General features: G+C 36.5%; 1 protein-coding gene across 2 annotated transcripts in view; it reads left to right on the top strand.

Annotated features, from left to right (window-relative positions):
- Positions 1 to 17332, top strand: part of LOC129514424 (cadherin-7) — a 120775-nt gene that overhangs the window by 47189 nt on the left and 56254 nt on the right. For both annotated transcript variants that reach the window (XM_055332977.1, XM_055332976.1), the window contains exons 3-5: positions 5103 to 5397; positions 8935 to 9054; positions 16033 to 16200. In XM_055332977.1, coding sequence (XP_055188952.1) covers positions 5103 to 5397; positions 8935 to 9054; positions 16033 to 16200 — 583 coding nt within the window. The remainder of the gene's footprint in view (positions 1 to 5102; positions 5398 to 8934; positions 9055 to 16032; positions 16201 to 17332) is intronic.

Genomic DNA, 17332 nt, shown 5'->3' with positions numbered 1-17332 from the left:
GGAAATTTAGTGTGTTACATTACAAAGTACAATCCTGATGTTATAGTGCTTTACCTTAATGAGTTGTGTTCTGTATCACCTCAAGTAGTTGTCACAATTGTTCAATGAAGTCCCAATACAGGTATTTTTTACTTCCATTTTGCAGAGGAAGTGCTAAAAGACAAGGTTATCTGTAAGATCAAATAACCAGCAGAATTAAGATATTCATAATGGGAAGAAAAATTGATCAACATATTGAATTGATTTTTTTTTACCTTAGTCTTTGCTAAACTGAGATTTATTCACCATATTCAGACTCTTCTTTAGGCAGGTAGATTGACAGTACGAGACCAGGTCATTTGTATCAGGCCCTAGTTGATTATTAAATAGATGTAAGAAAATTATCAGAACTGCAGTGCATTGATCTGTTTTTAGTTTTGGTCTTTATAATCTTAATTAAAAACTAAATAGTAGATTAAAAAAAGTTAAGAACATTGAGAGTCTTCCATCCAAGGGCATCCAAAGGTCTATAAAACCCTCTACCAGCCCGTGTGTGTGTGTAGGGAAACAGGAATAGGAAAGCATGTCTGCCCCAACGGGGTTCTGTCCCCTGGGGAACAGAGATGTGTAAATGTGCAAGTACAAAACAATGTGCCATATGTTACCATGGGCATACAAAATGAGCTATCTGAGCTCTGTCTAGGCAGGTCAGAGCATTAGGGGGAACAATCCAGAGATACAGGATGTTTTTTGTTTAGTTTGTTTTCTTTTTGCCTAATGCTATTAAAACGTAAAAGGATAGAAATTGAAGTAAAACAAGCACTGCTCTTTTACAAAGTGGATTATAAATTTACTAAATTTGAGACAATGAACTGTTTATTGAGAATGTGGAATATGGTGATAAAAAAGAACCCAGCTCTCAAGGAGTTTATAAATTAAAGAAAGGATTGGATATGAAAACAACTAGATTCAATTTGGAATATAAAGCAGAATTAAATGCATCCTATCAGAGAAATGCAAACAGCATGCCATGGGGGAAAATGAGAAGATTGTTAAGACTTCAGTAAAAGGGAGCTGGGCTGGACGTGAGTTGGTAGGCAAGATGATGGAAGACTTATGTTGGAAGGGATGGTGCAGCCTTCTACGCTTGGGCCACATGGTCCTCATCCAACATGCCCAGAGCGCAGAGTGCCTTCTGAGATGTGATGGAAAAGAGAGACTAAGGAGCTAGCATATGGCTGCATGGAGCTCCATGCTTAGAATTTGGGGTACATCCCTAAACCTTGGGGAACAATTAAAAGTACTTGATGAGAGGTGTGATATAATTCAATGTGCATTTTAGGGAGATAATTTCTAACACACAAAATGGAGAATAAGTGGAGAGTTTTCTAATAGCTCTAGAGAAAGACTTTAAGATTCCAAATTAGTATTGTTCTGCAAGACTGAAAGGGAAGAGTTGCTCTATCAGAGATAATGGGGTAATGGGTAGCTGTTCTGTCAAGCAGAGGATGATGGAGCCACAGTGGGTTGCTAAACGTACTACATTTTAGGGCATATTTAAAGGGTGCTTGCCATTCCTGCTTATGCAGCTTATGAAGATTCCAACACAGTGTGATATTTTCTTACATTGTTACCATACACAGTGCTGTCAGGGTGACATGGAGGTAACACGAACTGATTGTGTCTCCTTCTCTACTGATTCTTTTGCATCATGAGCTAGACCCAGCTAAGAGATGTGTGTGTGTGTTTGTGTGTGTGCGCGCGCGCGCGTGTGCGTGCATTCATGTGCGTGCACTCCTCATTGTTTGTGTTTATTTGCAAGAGTAAAGATGATGATGATGATGATGATGATGATGTAAATATTTACTTTGGAGTCACAACACATATTTTGAAGGGGGCTTAGGAATCCATGCAGTAAAGGTGAGTTTTGTGTGGTGACTAAGGAATCAAGGTTTGTTGTTATTGTTTAGATTAATCACAAGACCATGTTTAGCAGGGTATTTATGAATGAAATAGATGGAACAGTTCAAGTTCTACTCTGTCCAAAATAAGAGTACAGATACTTGTTTTCCATTTATTTTTTATTCATTTGCCATATGGTGGGACCAAAGGATGCTTATTTGCTTTTTACTGCCCATAAGTTTGTGTGTGGCCAATAGTGCTTCTCTGCTCTGTGGTAGTCATTGACAAGGACTGTGTGTACCTGCGTGTGCATGCAAGTGCACGAGAGCATCTGCACAGATGTGTTTTACTTAAACTTGCCATTAGGTAGTTCTGCACTTGCAAATTTTTCTGTGCTGAGCAGTTTTTTTTTAAGTAGAGGAATAGTTTTTCCCTAACAGCGTGGGTTTCACTCTGCCTGTTAAGATTAGAGATTAGTGCACAGTCTCCCAGATTAAATGTCTGAATGCATCTGATAATTAGGTATCCATCTTAAGCATCTCAAAGTTGGTCATCCACTTTTAACTACAGATGCTTACACTAACCTTGCAAGGACACTCAAAGCAATTTTCTGCTTGTGAATTCTGGCAGTGATTACAAGCCTAGTGATGGTCCTAGCTGGTAGAAAAGTGTCAGTGATAGGAAGGATGATGAAGTTCAGAGCTCCAGAGACAGGAGGGTGTGTGTGTGTGTGTGTGTGTGTGTGTGTGTGTGTGTTTGGGGCGGGTAGGAAGGAAGAAATCTGATTCCCAAATGATTGGAGAAACATGCAACTTGAACTTTTTTTTGCCTTTGAGCTCTTATGCTGTCAGTGATGGAGAACAGCTAACAATCCCACGTAATGTAAAACACAGTGTCAGAGCTCAGGGTGAAGGTCAACTCAGGAATTTAATGTGTATTGTGTATTGAAAAGGAATGTGTCCTCTCTCCCTTACCTGGATACTACAGGAGCATTGTATCACCATGCCATGGAAACAGCAATTAGTTGACAGGAATTAGTTAAATGAATCATAAGGGCTGGTTCTATAAATGGTAGTCCCTAATGAGACTTAGAGATGTAGAAGGCCTTTGATTAAAGACACACCTGTATGTCACTTGAGTGTCCCTGTGGTCATTGGATCTTCATCTGTTGTTTCACACCAAGGTCAATGGTGTCGTGTAGACTTTTCTAACAGCCAGAGGCATGGATGGGCTGCGGGGGCGGGGGGCATGGATGGGCTGAGAGTGGCTATGAGAAGTGTGTAGAGGGGTGGATGGGGGTACTTAAGCTATCAGCAGCTTAAAACAGCTTGTTTTCTTCCATCATCTGCATTTGTCTCAGGAACCAAGTTCTTTGCTCTGTGTTGTTGAAGGTGGCCGAGTGTTTTGCTGCTCATAATGCCAAGAAAGTACCCTTCTGCTGAGTCATAAAGTGGGTTGATGGAAACCGCTCAAAGCACCGAGCTTCTTTATGACTTGGGGGATGATCGGGGTGGACGGTCCTCTGCTGCAGCTTCTGATGGCCCCAGCTCATGGGACAGCAGCACCTCTCCAGAGGCAGGAGCGTCTTGCAGACAGTGGAGATGGAGCTTTCCAGGAGTCCCCATTTTTCCCAATCCTGGTGCAGCCACAGAGCACTGGTCATGTGACCCTAGGCGAGGCACATAGCCTTTCTTTACCTTAGTTTCCTTATCTGTGAATGCAGATAATGAAGTCATTCAATGTGAGCACCAAATGAGTTACCATGTAGAGAACATTAAGAATAGTGCCTGACACATAGGAAGCGCTCAGCAATTCAAGCTGTAGTGGTTCCAGCTAGCTTTCTTCTTCAAGGGAGATACAGAGGCAACCGTAACCCTGAGAATGACTTAAGAAGATTAGGCAATTCGCCCTATTTCAAGAACTCTACTTTCCCAGATGGAGGGTGATCAACACGCGGTACGGTGATCCACTAGATAATTTCACACTGAACAAATCGAAATTATAACTTGTACCAGTGATCATTTTTTTGCATGATTTAGTCCTGATAAAAACTATAGAAACTAAGGGAGAAATCAGGTGCTTAAGTATCCTGGAGCAGAGTATCGACACAGCTGTGACAGTACACTGGAAGAATCACTTGCAGAAGTCACGGTGCCAAAAGCAGTACCCTCCACACCCAGCACAGAAGGTAGAAAATGCACAGCATGCACACTTCCCTAAGTAGTTTCCCGTATTTTATGTCCTTAGCACCTCATCTTTTAAAGAATGCAAACATAGTTCTGTAGGATAATGAATGGCCTTTATTATTTGGTTTTTTTTTTGCATTCATATTACTCGAAGTCCAGATGATGGTGGTTATAGGGGATGAAAAATTATGGAGATGACAGATTGAGTCCTGTGTTTTTCAGGTTATGAAGTTCAGGAAAATGTATAATTATGTCTGAGTTTCCTTAGGTTCCTCTGTTCAACATAATGTTCTGACATAGAGCAGGGACAGTCCCAGATACGAAATGCAAATCCGTGGGAGCTGGCCCTGCCGCCGATTGCTGGGGTTAATCATGCAAATCTAATGCAGTTCTTGGTATTTCAAGAAAGGTTTGAGTTGAAGTCTCAGGCACATACTGATTTAAAATTCCTACTTCAGAGAGCAGTGTAATTTTTCTCGGCTTCAAATTTTAAAATCTAGAACAGGATCCGGAGGCGGATTTGGTGACCGGACATCCATCCATACTTGTTAATCAGGACAGAGGGTGGGAGGGGCTGGTGTCCTTAAAGAATGTGGGAGTGTCTAAGCATATTAAATAAACACTTTATTAGATCTAAATTTGCACATGTCCTATAGCGAGTCCCTTTGCTTGGAGTAAGATCAAATCAACCAATTATACATGTTTACTGAATGCTCTGTTCCAAAGAAGATGGCTAAAACTGGCAAGGACAGACCAAATAAAAATTAACACCACCACGAGTTCCTAACTTTGGGAATGATAGAAAATACCTTTGGAAATGAGACTGTTTACAGGAAGAAATGAAATTGTCTTGCTCACCAGTGCAAGCTGACACATGCTAACAGCCTCTCGGCTGTGCACAATAAGCATCAGCTTATCTTTCCAAGAACAATAAAATTTCATGTGCTGCTGCCTGACATAAGAATTATTTTTACATATCTCCATATCGCTGACTCTCTTGTAAGTTAATCTCATCTCACATGAATTTTTCACCAGCTTCACTCTGATGTTGATAAAGGAGATGGTTCCATCAAATACATCTTGTCAGGCGAAGGGGCAAGTTCCATTTTCATTATTGATGAGAACACTGGGGATATTCATGCTACCAAGAGGCTGGACCGGGAGGAACAGGCCTACTACACGCTCCGCGCCCAGGCGCTGGACAGGCTCACCAACAAGCCTGTAGAGCCCGAGTCCGAGTTCGTCATCAAGATTCAGGATATCAATGACAACGAACCCAAATTCTTGGATGGCCCGTACACGGCGGGGGTCCCCGAAATGTCTCCAGTGGGTGAGTAAAGAGTGTGCTGCTTTGGCAGTCTCTGATTTCGGGGGGTTCGTTTTTAAAACCAAATCATCATAGGTGCTGAAAAAAAATCACAGGAGTGTTGGTACAGTAGTTTCTAGTGAAGGTGAGGGGAAAGTTTGAGAGACATTAAAAGCCAGCATCCAAATCTAATTATTCCAATCATTACTTGATTTATATGGAAAAGTTGGAAAATTTTCCTTTCCCCCAGAGATTTGTGTCTTCAGTACATTGCTCTTGTCTTAGTCTTTTTTCAGTGTGATATTTAATTTAATAAATGCTTAAGGGGCACCCGGGGGTTCAGTGGTTGAGCATCTGCCTTTGGCCCAGGGCGTGATTGGGGTCCTGGGAACAAGTCCCATGTCGGATTCCCTGCAGGGAGCCTGCTTCTCCCTCTGCCTGTGTTTCTGCCTCTCTCTCTCTTTCCCTCTCTCTCTCTCTCTCTCCCCCCCCCCAAGAGTAAATAAAATCTTAAAAAAATAAAAGTACCCCTAGGAATTTAAAAAAGAAAATCCTTCCAGACACTGCCCTGTGATAATCTTTTCTCTCTCCTGATTAGTATTAATGATTTGCTCTTCTAAGAATCCTGTGGCCAAGGTTTCAGGCGGGCTGTCTAATGTTTAGATAAGCTGGCCTGTTTGCTTGTAGAGTATGCTTGAACACACAAATGTCCCTCCACACGCCACCACTCGTGTTTTTTGTAATTTCTCCAGAAAGTTAGATGCGTGAAAATTTATATTGAATTGATTACAAAGTTGATACTCAGTTTGAGGTATAGAAAAGAATCATGAAGGCTGTTTTATTCAGAGGGGTTTTCACATTGTCCCATTGCTGGAAAAATAGAAAGTAGAGTACTTGTGGTATATACTTTATGTATATCAAATAATAAAAACTCAGTTGTAAAGTAGTCAGATACCTTTGAAATAATTTTCAGCTGGTATGTCATTTTAGATGATCTTACAAAACAGTAAAAAAAAATGTGGTGCTTAAATAGACCAGTTGATTTATATATTTATTTCCTGTCATTTTTAGTTTTGAAGTAAGACAGTTATTTAAAGAAATAATTGAATTTGTTTTTTAACAGGCGAACATTTTACCCAGTGTGATTTGTTTTAAATTTATTGATTAAATAAAGGGTGCTTCATCCATCCAGCCTTCCGTCAACAGATCTACTGTGTTAGGAAGTGGAATTGCAAAGATGTGTATTATGTGTGCCCTTTAGGGGAATCACAATTTAGTGACCCTAAATTTCCTACAGATGGGAGAGTGAAAATTATATGGGGTACCGTTGCCCTGGTTGCTGAAGAAATAGAAACAGAAAATGAACCAGAAGAATAGATGCTTGTGGTCAGGAAAAATTCTGAACCACAACGGAAGCATCTCACCATAGTTAGCTTACATGTGAGCACTTCTTTGACCAAACAGGCTTCTTCACACTTTCTTGATACCTCCCACATCTTCAGTGCTGCTGGCTGTTGCTTAACAACAAGAACAACAGCTATGAAGACAGCAGCCACAACAAGATTTGCAGGTTTTAGAGAAAAGAGAAGGCACATTGTCCTCCCCAAATAGTAATGTTTAGAAAAACAGGAAGCTTTGAGGTGTGTTTGAGCAATTCCATAATTTTCATGTGGGCAAGTTGGCTATGCTTCAGTGGCTTGCTCCAGGTTTCCTTTGCTCCATAGGATGTAGCCATATGAACTGGATTAATGTGAACTTTGTTCATTTAGAGGCTGAATAATGCGCTGTACTTTTGGTTTCAGTGATACCACTCTGATATGAAACAGCATGATTATTATGCACAAATACAAGTTATTTTTGTTATTTGTAGTTTATCAAAATGTTTAATTCTAACCAAGTAGTACAGTATATATAGCACAAGCATTCAGTGTTTAATATTCAGGGCTGTGTTTTTCGTTGAATGCTAACTGCAAAATTGAAAACACACTAATAAGCCCTTAGGATAATTCATTCATTTCCAGAAGACCATAGATAAGCATGGACAATTTAAAGTTATTTAAAAATATGTGTGCATGTGTGTTGTGTGTATGTGTCTGTATAAAGTAAATTTCTTAGTGAACACTTTAGAAAAAAATCATATACAACCAAATTACTAAAGGAGTTTTGATTATTTTGTTTAAGTCACTTTCCTTTTCAATAAAGTAAGAAATCAGTACTTAAGTATGTCACGAGAGTGAATATTGCTGTAGAGATAGTGCATTGTAGGGAAAATAGAGAATATTGATGCCATTAATTCTAACATTTTAAAATACTCAAAATTTAATTTTAAAAAATATTTTAAAATATGCATCATTCACTATATGGTCCTACCAGGTATCTGCAGGGTGCAATAAAGTCTGTCAATTTTTTTAATTAGAATTTTAAAATAGTGCTGTATACATAGCTTTTTTTATTATAAAGCTATATTATAGTTATATAATATGCACCCATTTTTAAAGAAGATGGGACTGGTAAGGAAAACCATAGTGTGGAAAAGACAATCGGTTTGTAACAAAATGGACATTAATGACTTATTTAAAGACTTAGAGAAATCTCTTTAGAAATATATTGAAATGATATGTTAGATTTAAAAACATTTTCAATAAATTATTAGAAACAAATTAAAGAAAAGAAACAAATTAAAACCTTAGAAGAATACAAAAAGAGACTTCTTCCATTCCTGTCAATAGGAGATAAATGATAAAATAGCATGCGCTTAAATTAAGTAAACACAAGTAACATTTTTAAGATTATGCTCCAAATGGAAATAAAAAGAACACATCACAATAAATGCTTTCCATATAGAATGAGTGAATACATAGTAAAATGAAGAAGCAGTGGGACATTCTATCTCATGAAATATAGAAAACAACTAATAATGCAATTTTTAAAGCTGCCATACTTTTTCTCCTGTGAGAAGGTGGTTCAAATTTTCATTTTATGCTTTTGCTTTTAAATCAATTCATATAAACGAATGAAAACTAAAACTATTACTTGAAGAGATGCTACATAATATCCAGTTAAGTGGATCCATCAGATTTTTTTTATTCAATTAATGAAGTTTCATTTTCTGTCTGGCTCTACTCAGCTATAATAGTGAGATCCCCTCAGTGACTTGGGTGTCAAGATGCTGTTACTTGTCACACTGCCTTCTGGACAGTAATTGAGACTTATAGAGACTGCTCCTGATAAAAACTTGTTACCTGACCCTGATGGATGAGATGCCCAACATTTGAGTCCCTTCCAATTCTGAGTATCCTCCTAATGTGCATCATCAATCTTATTTTTTTTTTGCTAACATATTTCTGTATCCCTTAAATCTTTCTGAGGGCTTAATTAGCATTTATCTTCATTCTGGGTTTGTCTTTTACAAAAATATGTCAATTTTTCATATGCTTTGAAACAAGAAAAAAGAAAATAATTAAAAACAAATCTAATGTAGCGTGTTCAGCATTCTGTGAGTCATTCTGTTTTGTGGCAGTTTGAAGTTTTTGATTCACTGGCTTTTGGATTGGCATGTAGGGACCTCAGTGGTACAAGTGACAGCCACGGATGCTGACGATCCTACATATGGCAACAGTGCCCGAGTGGTCTACAGCATTCTACAAGGACAGCCATACTTCTCAGTGGAACCAAAGACAGGTAAACACTGACATTGACTCTTCTTATAATGTCATCATTTATACCTTGGCACAGAATTGATATTAGTTATTTTTATTCAATATAGATGGCACTGAAAACAAACACTACATTGCTATTGTGCTTCTCTCAATATGTGTACTGTGCTATTAAACAGCATATTATTTATAGAAACATTAGCATCTTCTAAGAATATTTTATTACAATTATCAGCATTTCTACCAAAATTAAAGTATGATATACTAATAAAGTATTTCAGCTGCTTTTTCCTGATTACATAAGAAAATGTTATTATTTATGTCAAGTTTTATTTTCATTTTGCTTTCTTTAACTAATTCATGTAGGAATCATATATGTAGTTAAGTGTAAATCTCAAGCCAAAACCCCCCCTGCCATACAGTAGAATAGGTAGGAGGTTCAGCTTATCCTGCCAGAGTCTGTTACATTTAAACTAATTTTCCTGAGTAAACCAATTAGGATGATGATCTGCTAAATAAAAAACTAAATTAAGTGATTTTTTTTTAATTTTAGAAGAAAAAACATATTTTTTATGAGTTGTAAGACTTTCTGGATAGAATATGCGTTTGGTTGGCTAGATGTTCTGTTTTACTTTTAAGCTGAAAGAGTTTACATTAAGTAAGACTATAATTTGGAACACTGTCATCTTGGTTATAAAATAACATTATTCTGCTTTTCTGGCTCTCTGTGGAGGGAAGAGAGGTGAGTGTGAAGATGGGTGGCCTATGTCACTGATTTTCTTCACCACCATGAAATCCAAAATTTCACCATATTGTAACAATTTTGTCTTTATCATGAAGAAAAGTATTCTTCAAACAGCCAAGTTCATGATTATTGGATAGTGCCTGGGACCTTAAATTATTATTTTAATGGTACTTATACTGTTTTCCATATTTATAAATGGTAATATTCATTTCAAGTCACTGTGGAAGATAAATATTTTAAATGTCTGGTGGTTGTAATGTGGTTGAGAATGGTGGTTGTAATGTGCATGAACAGAAAAATAAATTCAATCCTAGCTCACCATTAGAATTTTTACAGAAACTACTTTGCATATTTTATGTTAAAGTCAGGGTAGAGTCTGGAAGCCACCTGGAAAGTCTAACAGAGAAGAAACAGTTCTGATTAAGCAAGTCTTGAAGGAGAAGTAAACAAAAGTATTTGATTTATGATATGAATCCTATGAATGTAGAACTTGTGGTTGATTTAATGATAGATCTGAGAAGCCTAAATTCAAACACCCACCCATTCCCTTATATATCTACTTTTTAAGCCTCCAAAGACATTGACAAGTTTCTGACAATTTGCTCACAAATTATACATTCCTGCATTATATAACCTGTCCAGAAATAGCATGTACTAATCCCTAGGGTTAAATATTTTGTTGGTATTAATGATTGGCATGTGATTTTAGCTTTGTGGCAAGATGATAGTCTTTATTTAAGTCCTGTGGAGTTATGGCCTCTGATAACTGGACAATAGTCTATGTCATGGGATCACATTATTAGTATTTAAAATTAATTCTAATTTCAGAATCTCAAGGATTGTGTATTGTAGGAGATGAATTGGTTAGTTTTATTTTGTTTTGTTTAGAGTTTTTCATACTGTAATTACGGTAATCATTGGGATTTCTCTTTCTAGAGTCATTAGTGCAGAGTTATCCTGAGAATTTTTGTCCTCTGCTAATTTTTAATATGGATAGTGTGTTATTGCAAAGAAAATGTATTTTTTTCACAAAAATAGAAAGCTTTCAATCCTTAGCGGCATGGAAATGTGTAAATCAAGTTTGACTTATTCTTCATACTTGGTGTCAGCCTGACTTTTATCTGTGTGAGAAATACATGAATTTCTGAATCTTTAAGTCTAAGAGTTTTTGAGAAGAAAGTAAAATTTTTGATAGGAAAAGTACTGAAAATATGCTAAACCAAGATTTTGTAAAAATAGGCACAGGGAATCACTGTTAGGTACATTTCTATAAGGTTAACTTATGATTTCTTTTTTCTTAATGTTAGTAATACCCATTACCATTTATTAATCACACATCATGAACCTAACATGCCTAAAACCTCCAATCACATATTACACCTATGGCACCACTCACAGCCCAAAAGACCATAGGATAAGTGTATTTTCTACTTTCATTTCTCCATCCATAAAATAAGAATGTGAGTAGCTGCAAAAGCCAATGCTAACAACTTGTTAATAAGCAAACAGAATGGCACTAGAAGCAGGATAAGGCAACATTAAAAGAGCTGCAAAGCTTCACACCACCTATTTCCATAATGACTACAAACTGTTGGGAGGCTTATGGATATTCTAAGGTGTTCATCTACTCTGTAACCTGCAAAGAAGTAGATCCCTATTTCAGTATTTGATATATGGCAGGACTGGCTACATAATTTGCAGTTCAAAATGGAAATGCAGACCCTCTCTTCTAAAATTAATAGGATTGCAAGATACTATCAACAGGGCAAGAAACAAAGCATGGCACCTGTGTGCCTGCACAGGTCACATGGTCATGAAGCTGGTCCTGAAAAATGGATTGAATGATAAACACCTCTTGTCATTTAGAGTTCCTTCTTAAACATTAAGAGGTGTGACTACACAATACCTGCATCATATATTACATAACCACTTGTTACATCATAATTTTATATAAGTAATATCTCATAACAAAGCCCCCTCCCAAATATGCCCTTCAAATGCATTCCATTCTGTGGAGGAGGACCCTCACTCCTGTTGGGCTTGATGGCTGAAGATGTTCTCTCACAGATTACAAGAGTCCTTTCTTCAGGGATACTTTATTTGATGCCAACTCTGAAATTGTTTAGAGTTCCAGAAGCTTCCATGTTTGCTATTATTGGTTCTTCTCTGACTTTTTATGGTTCTGTTTTTTGTTTCACTTACAGGAAAACAGACCAAATATAAATAAGACTTAGACGCAAAATTTAGAAAGAAATATAAACTAATAGGAAGAGAGTCACTATGTACATCTATATGTTTCAGATGCACACGACACGAAGCCCTGTAGCCCTGTGTTACATAGGTCATGTGGTTGCGTGGACATCTGAGACCAGTCCAAGACCTGAGTGATTGTTCGGTTCCCTAAACAGGGGTGGATTTCAGGACAAGCTCTTATCTGTTACATTTAGTGTGTGTGTGTGTGTGTGTATATATATATATATATATATATATATATATATATATATTTAGTATACATATGTATATATGTATGTGTATATATATATATATATGTATAAATTCTTCAGAAGTTTCATGGTAAAAGAATATGCTTAAAAAAAATCAGTGGCTGTTAGGAAATTAAAGAATCATCTGAAAATGTATTCCCAGACTAAATACCAGAGAGTTGTTGAGCAATAGTGATAATAAATTTATGTTTAAAGTGCACAGCACTTTTTTGTGACTGGGTATTATGAATAATGGAAAGTTCTGGGTTACTGTGTCAGATGACATAATCTATTAAAAATTATCATTCAGGATGTTTAAAATTTGAGCTAATCTCCTTTCTAAGGACCTACGGGATATATTCTTCTCATCGTAAGTGGCTTAAAATGACTGATATTGAAACTAAATGATGTTGTTGTCTTCCATGAAAATCTCACAGACCTGTAGGGACCTGGCTAAACAAGACTGGCCTTTACTACGTTAGAGATGTAGCATTAGCAATTTGCTGTATTTCTTTATAATATATAGCAAAGTGCAAATCAGATCCAGTGCATGAGAACTCTTTTCCAAATGTAGACAGTTTTACTTAAAAGTAAAGAGCTAGCAAAAGTCATGGAACTGGAAATCTATTATTTTTGAATGTCCTTATTTAAATTCATTTCTCTCCCAATTCTATTCTTGTCAAAAATATGTTTAATAGTTGAGATATTTGGAAATTACCTTTGCCACCTGGTTACTTTGCAAACTTTGTGATGACTTTTACTTTGGAAAAGTGCTATTTATAAGATCACTTGTAAAGTAACAATTAGAGGTGTGAAAAATAAGTAACTTTGACTACCAGACTTCTTTCTTAATAATGTTGTATTTCCTTACAAAAATAATGCCACCAAGCAAAACCATGAGAGGATGAGGCTGCAGTGTTTTCCTTGCTGATTAGTTGAGATAGTAAGGCTCTCTCCTTCAAAATAAAGGTATAAGGATGAAAGCTCACTTGTACCTCTTGATATTGGAAGGAAAAATGAGATGCACAGACGTTAAAAATAAAGAACCTGAACAAATAGGAAATGATTCTAAAGAAAACTCAAAAAAAAGAAAACTCATTAATATTTTGTCATTTAATGATAGTGATCAAAAGAGCCAATCCTCAATATATTTTTAAAAAGAAGTTACAAATAAAGGATTATTAACATCAGAAACAAAAGAAAGGAAAAAGATGGAGAGATGTAAGTCCCAGAATTCTTAGACAAAGACTGTTTATGCTCAGTAACATTATTACTGAGACCAGCACTCATTGTATTATACAGTTAACAGAAGTATTGAACAAATGTGAAATACACATGGAGTCGTTATGACAGTAAGAATATGTATTAGGGATCCCTGGGTGGCGCAGCGGTTTGGCGCCTGCCTTTGGCCCAGGGCGCCATCCTGGGGACCCGGGATCGAATCCCACGTCGGGTTCCCGGTGCATGGAGCCTGCTTCTCCCTCTGCCTGTGTCTCTGCCTCTCTCTCTCTCTCTCTCTCTCTGACTATCATAAATAAATAAATTTAAAAAAAAAAAAGAATATGTATTAGACACTAATCAATCAAACCAGATTAGTATGTGACTATTTCTTACAATTTTCATGTTGCCTTATTATTTCACATACTAACTATAAGCAGTGGGTAGATCACCAAAAGAATTCAGTGAGGAACTTTAACTGAGCCTGTGTTACTGTGCTTATATCAACACTGCCTGATAAGAAAGAGTAGTCAATATTTTAAAACAAAAAAACATTTGAGTAGTCCTAAATCAAAAAAATATAATTTAAATACTTAAAATACTGATGTGTCGTTGATCTGGGTATGTGTGTGGGTGTGTTTGTGTTTGATAGCTAGTGCTCAGACTAAACAAAAGTATGGTTACTTAAGACAGTATGAGTGTTGTTTAACTTGGAATCTTGGGAACTAAAATTGCTTAAATTTTTCCTATGCTCTTGAAAGGCTTTTCTCATCTGTTTCCCACCCCTAGAATAGTTAACAAACTGTAGAGTATTATGAAGTTTAGGGCAGGCCTCGTATAATTTCTCCTAGGCTTATACTTGATATAACATACACTGTAAATAAAATATAGCACATATTATATGCAACATATAGCACACCTTTATTACATGTGTACATTGAATAATCATCCTTTAAATGATTTATTTTTTTTTTTATTTTTTTATTTATTTATGATAGTCACACAGAATGAGAGAGAGACAGAGAGGCAGAGACACAGGCAGAGGGAGAAGCAGGCTCCATGCACCGGGAGCCCGACATGGGATTTGATCCTGGGTCTCCAGGATCGCGCCCTGGGCCAAAGGCAGGCGCCAAACCGCTGCGCCACCCAGGGATGCCCCTTTAAATGATTTAAATTGGCAGCTTTAAAAGATTATAAATTTGGAGGATATGACATTTTTGTGCTAAACATGAGGGAAAAAATAAATATGAAGAAAGAGAGAAACTTCATCCCAATTTAAACAATTTTTTTGCAATTGTTTTATCCCCAAAGAGCCATCTTTTATCAAGCAACTTGGTTTTGCTACTGAGAAGTCCATGATATTAGAGTTTCTCTTCCTCAGGTCTGAATCAGTGAGGATTTAAACTTGACTTCTCCATAAAAAGTAGAATCTGTTTAATAAATTAGATTAGATATCTTTCCAGCTCTGGTCTTAGGTGGACAGATAAGACAGTCTTTGTTGGAAAAGATGAAATTGCAAGAAATAATTAAGTAGAATTCTGAACTTATATTTAATTAGTAAAGATGACCTCATATTGCTGGTTCCAAGGTCTATATTGATCAATATTAAATACATTTTTATTTGATATCCACCTCTATGTACATACACTAAGTGTAATAGGTATATATATATCATTTTATGTATTTACATATAACATTAAATTAAATTTCATCCCATAATTAAATATTATTGCCTAATATACTTAGGCAGTAATTAAATAATTATACAACAACTAATTCACTGCTCCACAATTATTCTGTCAAGTTTCCCCATTGAGCAAAATGGAACTCTGAAATCTATTTCTCATACACTGAAGCCCTAAGAGTGATCAATATTCAGTGCAATTGATTAGAAACAAACAACAAAACACGTGAATGCTTTCGGTGTTCCTGATTTATATTAACATAGTCATTCTCATCTTTAATACTTTTTCTCAGATCTTTCCGTACGACTTGAGATCATCCTACATCATAACCGCATCCACAAACATAGCCATAGTTTGGAATGGTATTTTTCTTATTAAACATAAATCACTCCTATTTTTTTCTTTGTGGACTGTTTCAGCCATTTTGCCCAAAAAGAGGTAGTAGGAACCATAACTGAAAGGTTATAGTGATATCACATCACCTGGGAGTTAAGTTGTTGGAGAGGGTGAAAGAGAAGGAGAGTTCCATTGTCATGTACCTGACAGGTGACTGCGCATTATTCTAGGTGAGGAGTTCACGTTATTTATTTGTAAGTTGATATTTCCAAACCGTATTTTCATAAAACCGAAAGATAATCCTCTCTATCCAATATTGAGAAGCCCTGCTTTTCCATATTACAGCATTTTATGTGTTTTGTAATCACATATGCAATTATTATGTCCCTTTGGTCTTGAATAGGCTTTAAGACTATTTAAAATAAAACAATAAATGGCAGGAACTCAGGAGTGACTTGCTACCTGTATCAGTGTTCTTCGATAGTATTAAATGCAATGATTCATGATGCGTTTTACTGGGATTTGAAATTTTACAGGAGTCATCAAGACCGCCCTTCCAAACATGGATAGAGAGGCTAAAGACCAGTATTTGCTTGTTATTCAGGCAAAGGATATGGTTGGTCAAAATGGAGGACTCTCAGGAACCACGTCAGTCACGGTGACCCTAACTGATGTCAATGATAACCCACCTCGCTTTCCTCGAAGTAAGCTGTTTTGTTAAATGCTGCAAGTTCCTCACTTTCATTGCCAACCTCTAGAACTGTCTTTTGAAAGGAAATTTTTCCAAATATTTCTCAAACAAGTGATTATCTTACTACATTTTCCCATAGTTTTGTTTTATCGGGGGGATGGTTTTAATTCAGAAATGTAGAATAGTAAGGGTATTGAAAGTGGAAAGAGGCAATCCTGTCTTTGTATTACTTCTGTCTTCAATATAATATGGTTTTTCTTTGGTTCTCATTTTTAATACCAGTTATTAAGTTTATTTATATAGTCATCTTTTCATTCTAAGATGTTCTTTGTAAGTTATAAGGGTTTTTGCCAATTATAACATTCAGATGCATATCATGTATTCTGTACACTAAGTGTTGATTTATTTTTTTTTAAGATTTTATTTATTTATTTGAGAGAGAGAGTGAAAGAGCACAAGCAGAGGGAAAGGCAGAGGGAGAGGAAGAAGCAGCCTCCCCCCTGAGCAGAGAGCCCGAAGCAGGGCTGTATCCTAGGACCCTAGGATCATGATATGAGCAGAAGGCAGACACAACCAACTGAGCCACCTGGGTGCCCCTAAAAGTATTGATTTGTTTTTAAAGATAAAAATAGAAGAGCGCTAAACTTTTTTTCATTTTATATTCCACACCTTTTTTTACTGCTTCATGCACATTAAACATTCCTTTAGCAGTTTTACCGTCTCTTTCTTGTGCAAACATTCACTGTTTCAAAAGAAGTCAATTCAAAGAACCAGAAAACCACATGCCCTCAATTTAGTTTGTGTGACCAAAATGGCTTTTGACTTAGATGAGAAAAGGGGAAAATAATTCTAGGTAGAAATGTCTTGATTATACAAAAGCATTTCATCTCACTCTCTTTTAGGTTTTTTCTTTCTTCTTTATATGTGTATGTGGTATTTCTTTATAGCGCTCAGGGAAATAAGGAAATTGTATAGACTCTGATGTCTCTAAAACATTTGTTCAATAGTCATGAGTAATTAAGCTCCCTTACAAAAACAGATCTTGGAAGTGAACAATGTCAAGGAAGCTTTCTCTGCAAATATGAAAGTCACTGTATCTTCCTGCAAATACTTCGTCTTTGGATGTTTCATTTTTATTTTACATA

This window comes from Nyctereutes procyonoides, unplaced genomic scaffold (assembly GCF_905146905.1).
Source record: "Nyctereutes procyonoides isolate TBG_1078 unplaced genomic scaffold, NYPRO_anot_genome, whole genome shotgun sequence".
In the NCBI taxonomy this organism is placed as follows: Eukaryota; Metazoa; Chordata; class Mammalia; order Carnivora; family Canidae; genus Nyctereutes; species Nyctereutes procyonoides.
Note: the sequence above shows the minus strand (reverse complement) of the source record. Positions and strands in the feature narration are given on the sequence as shown.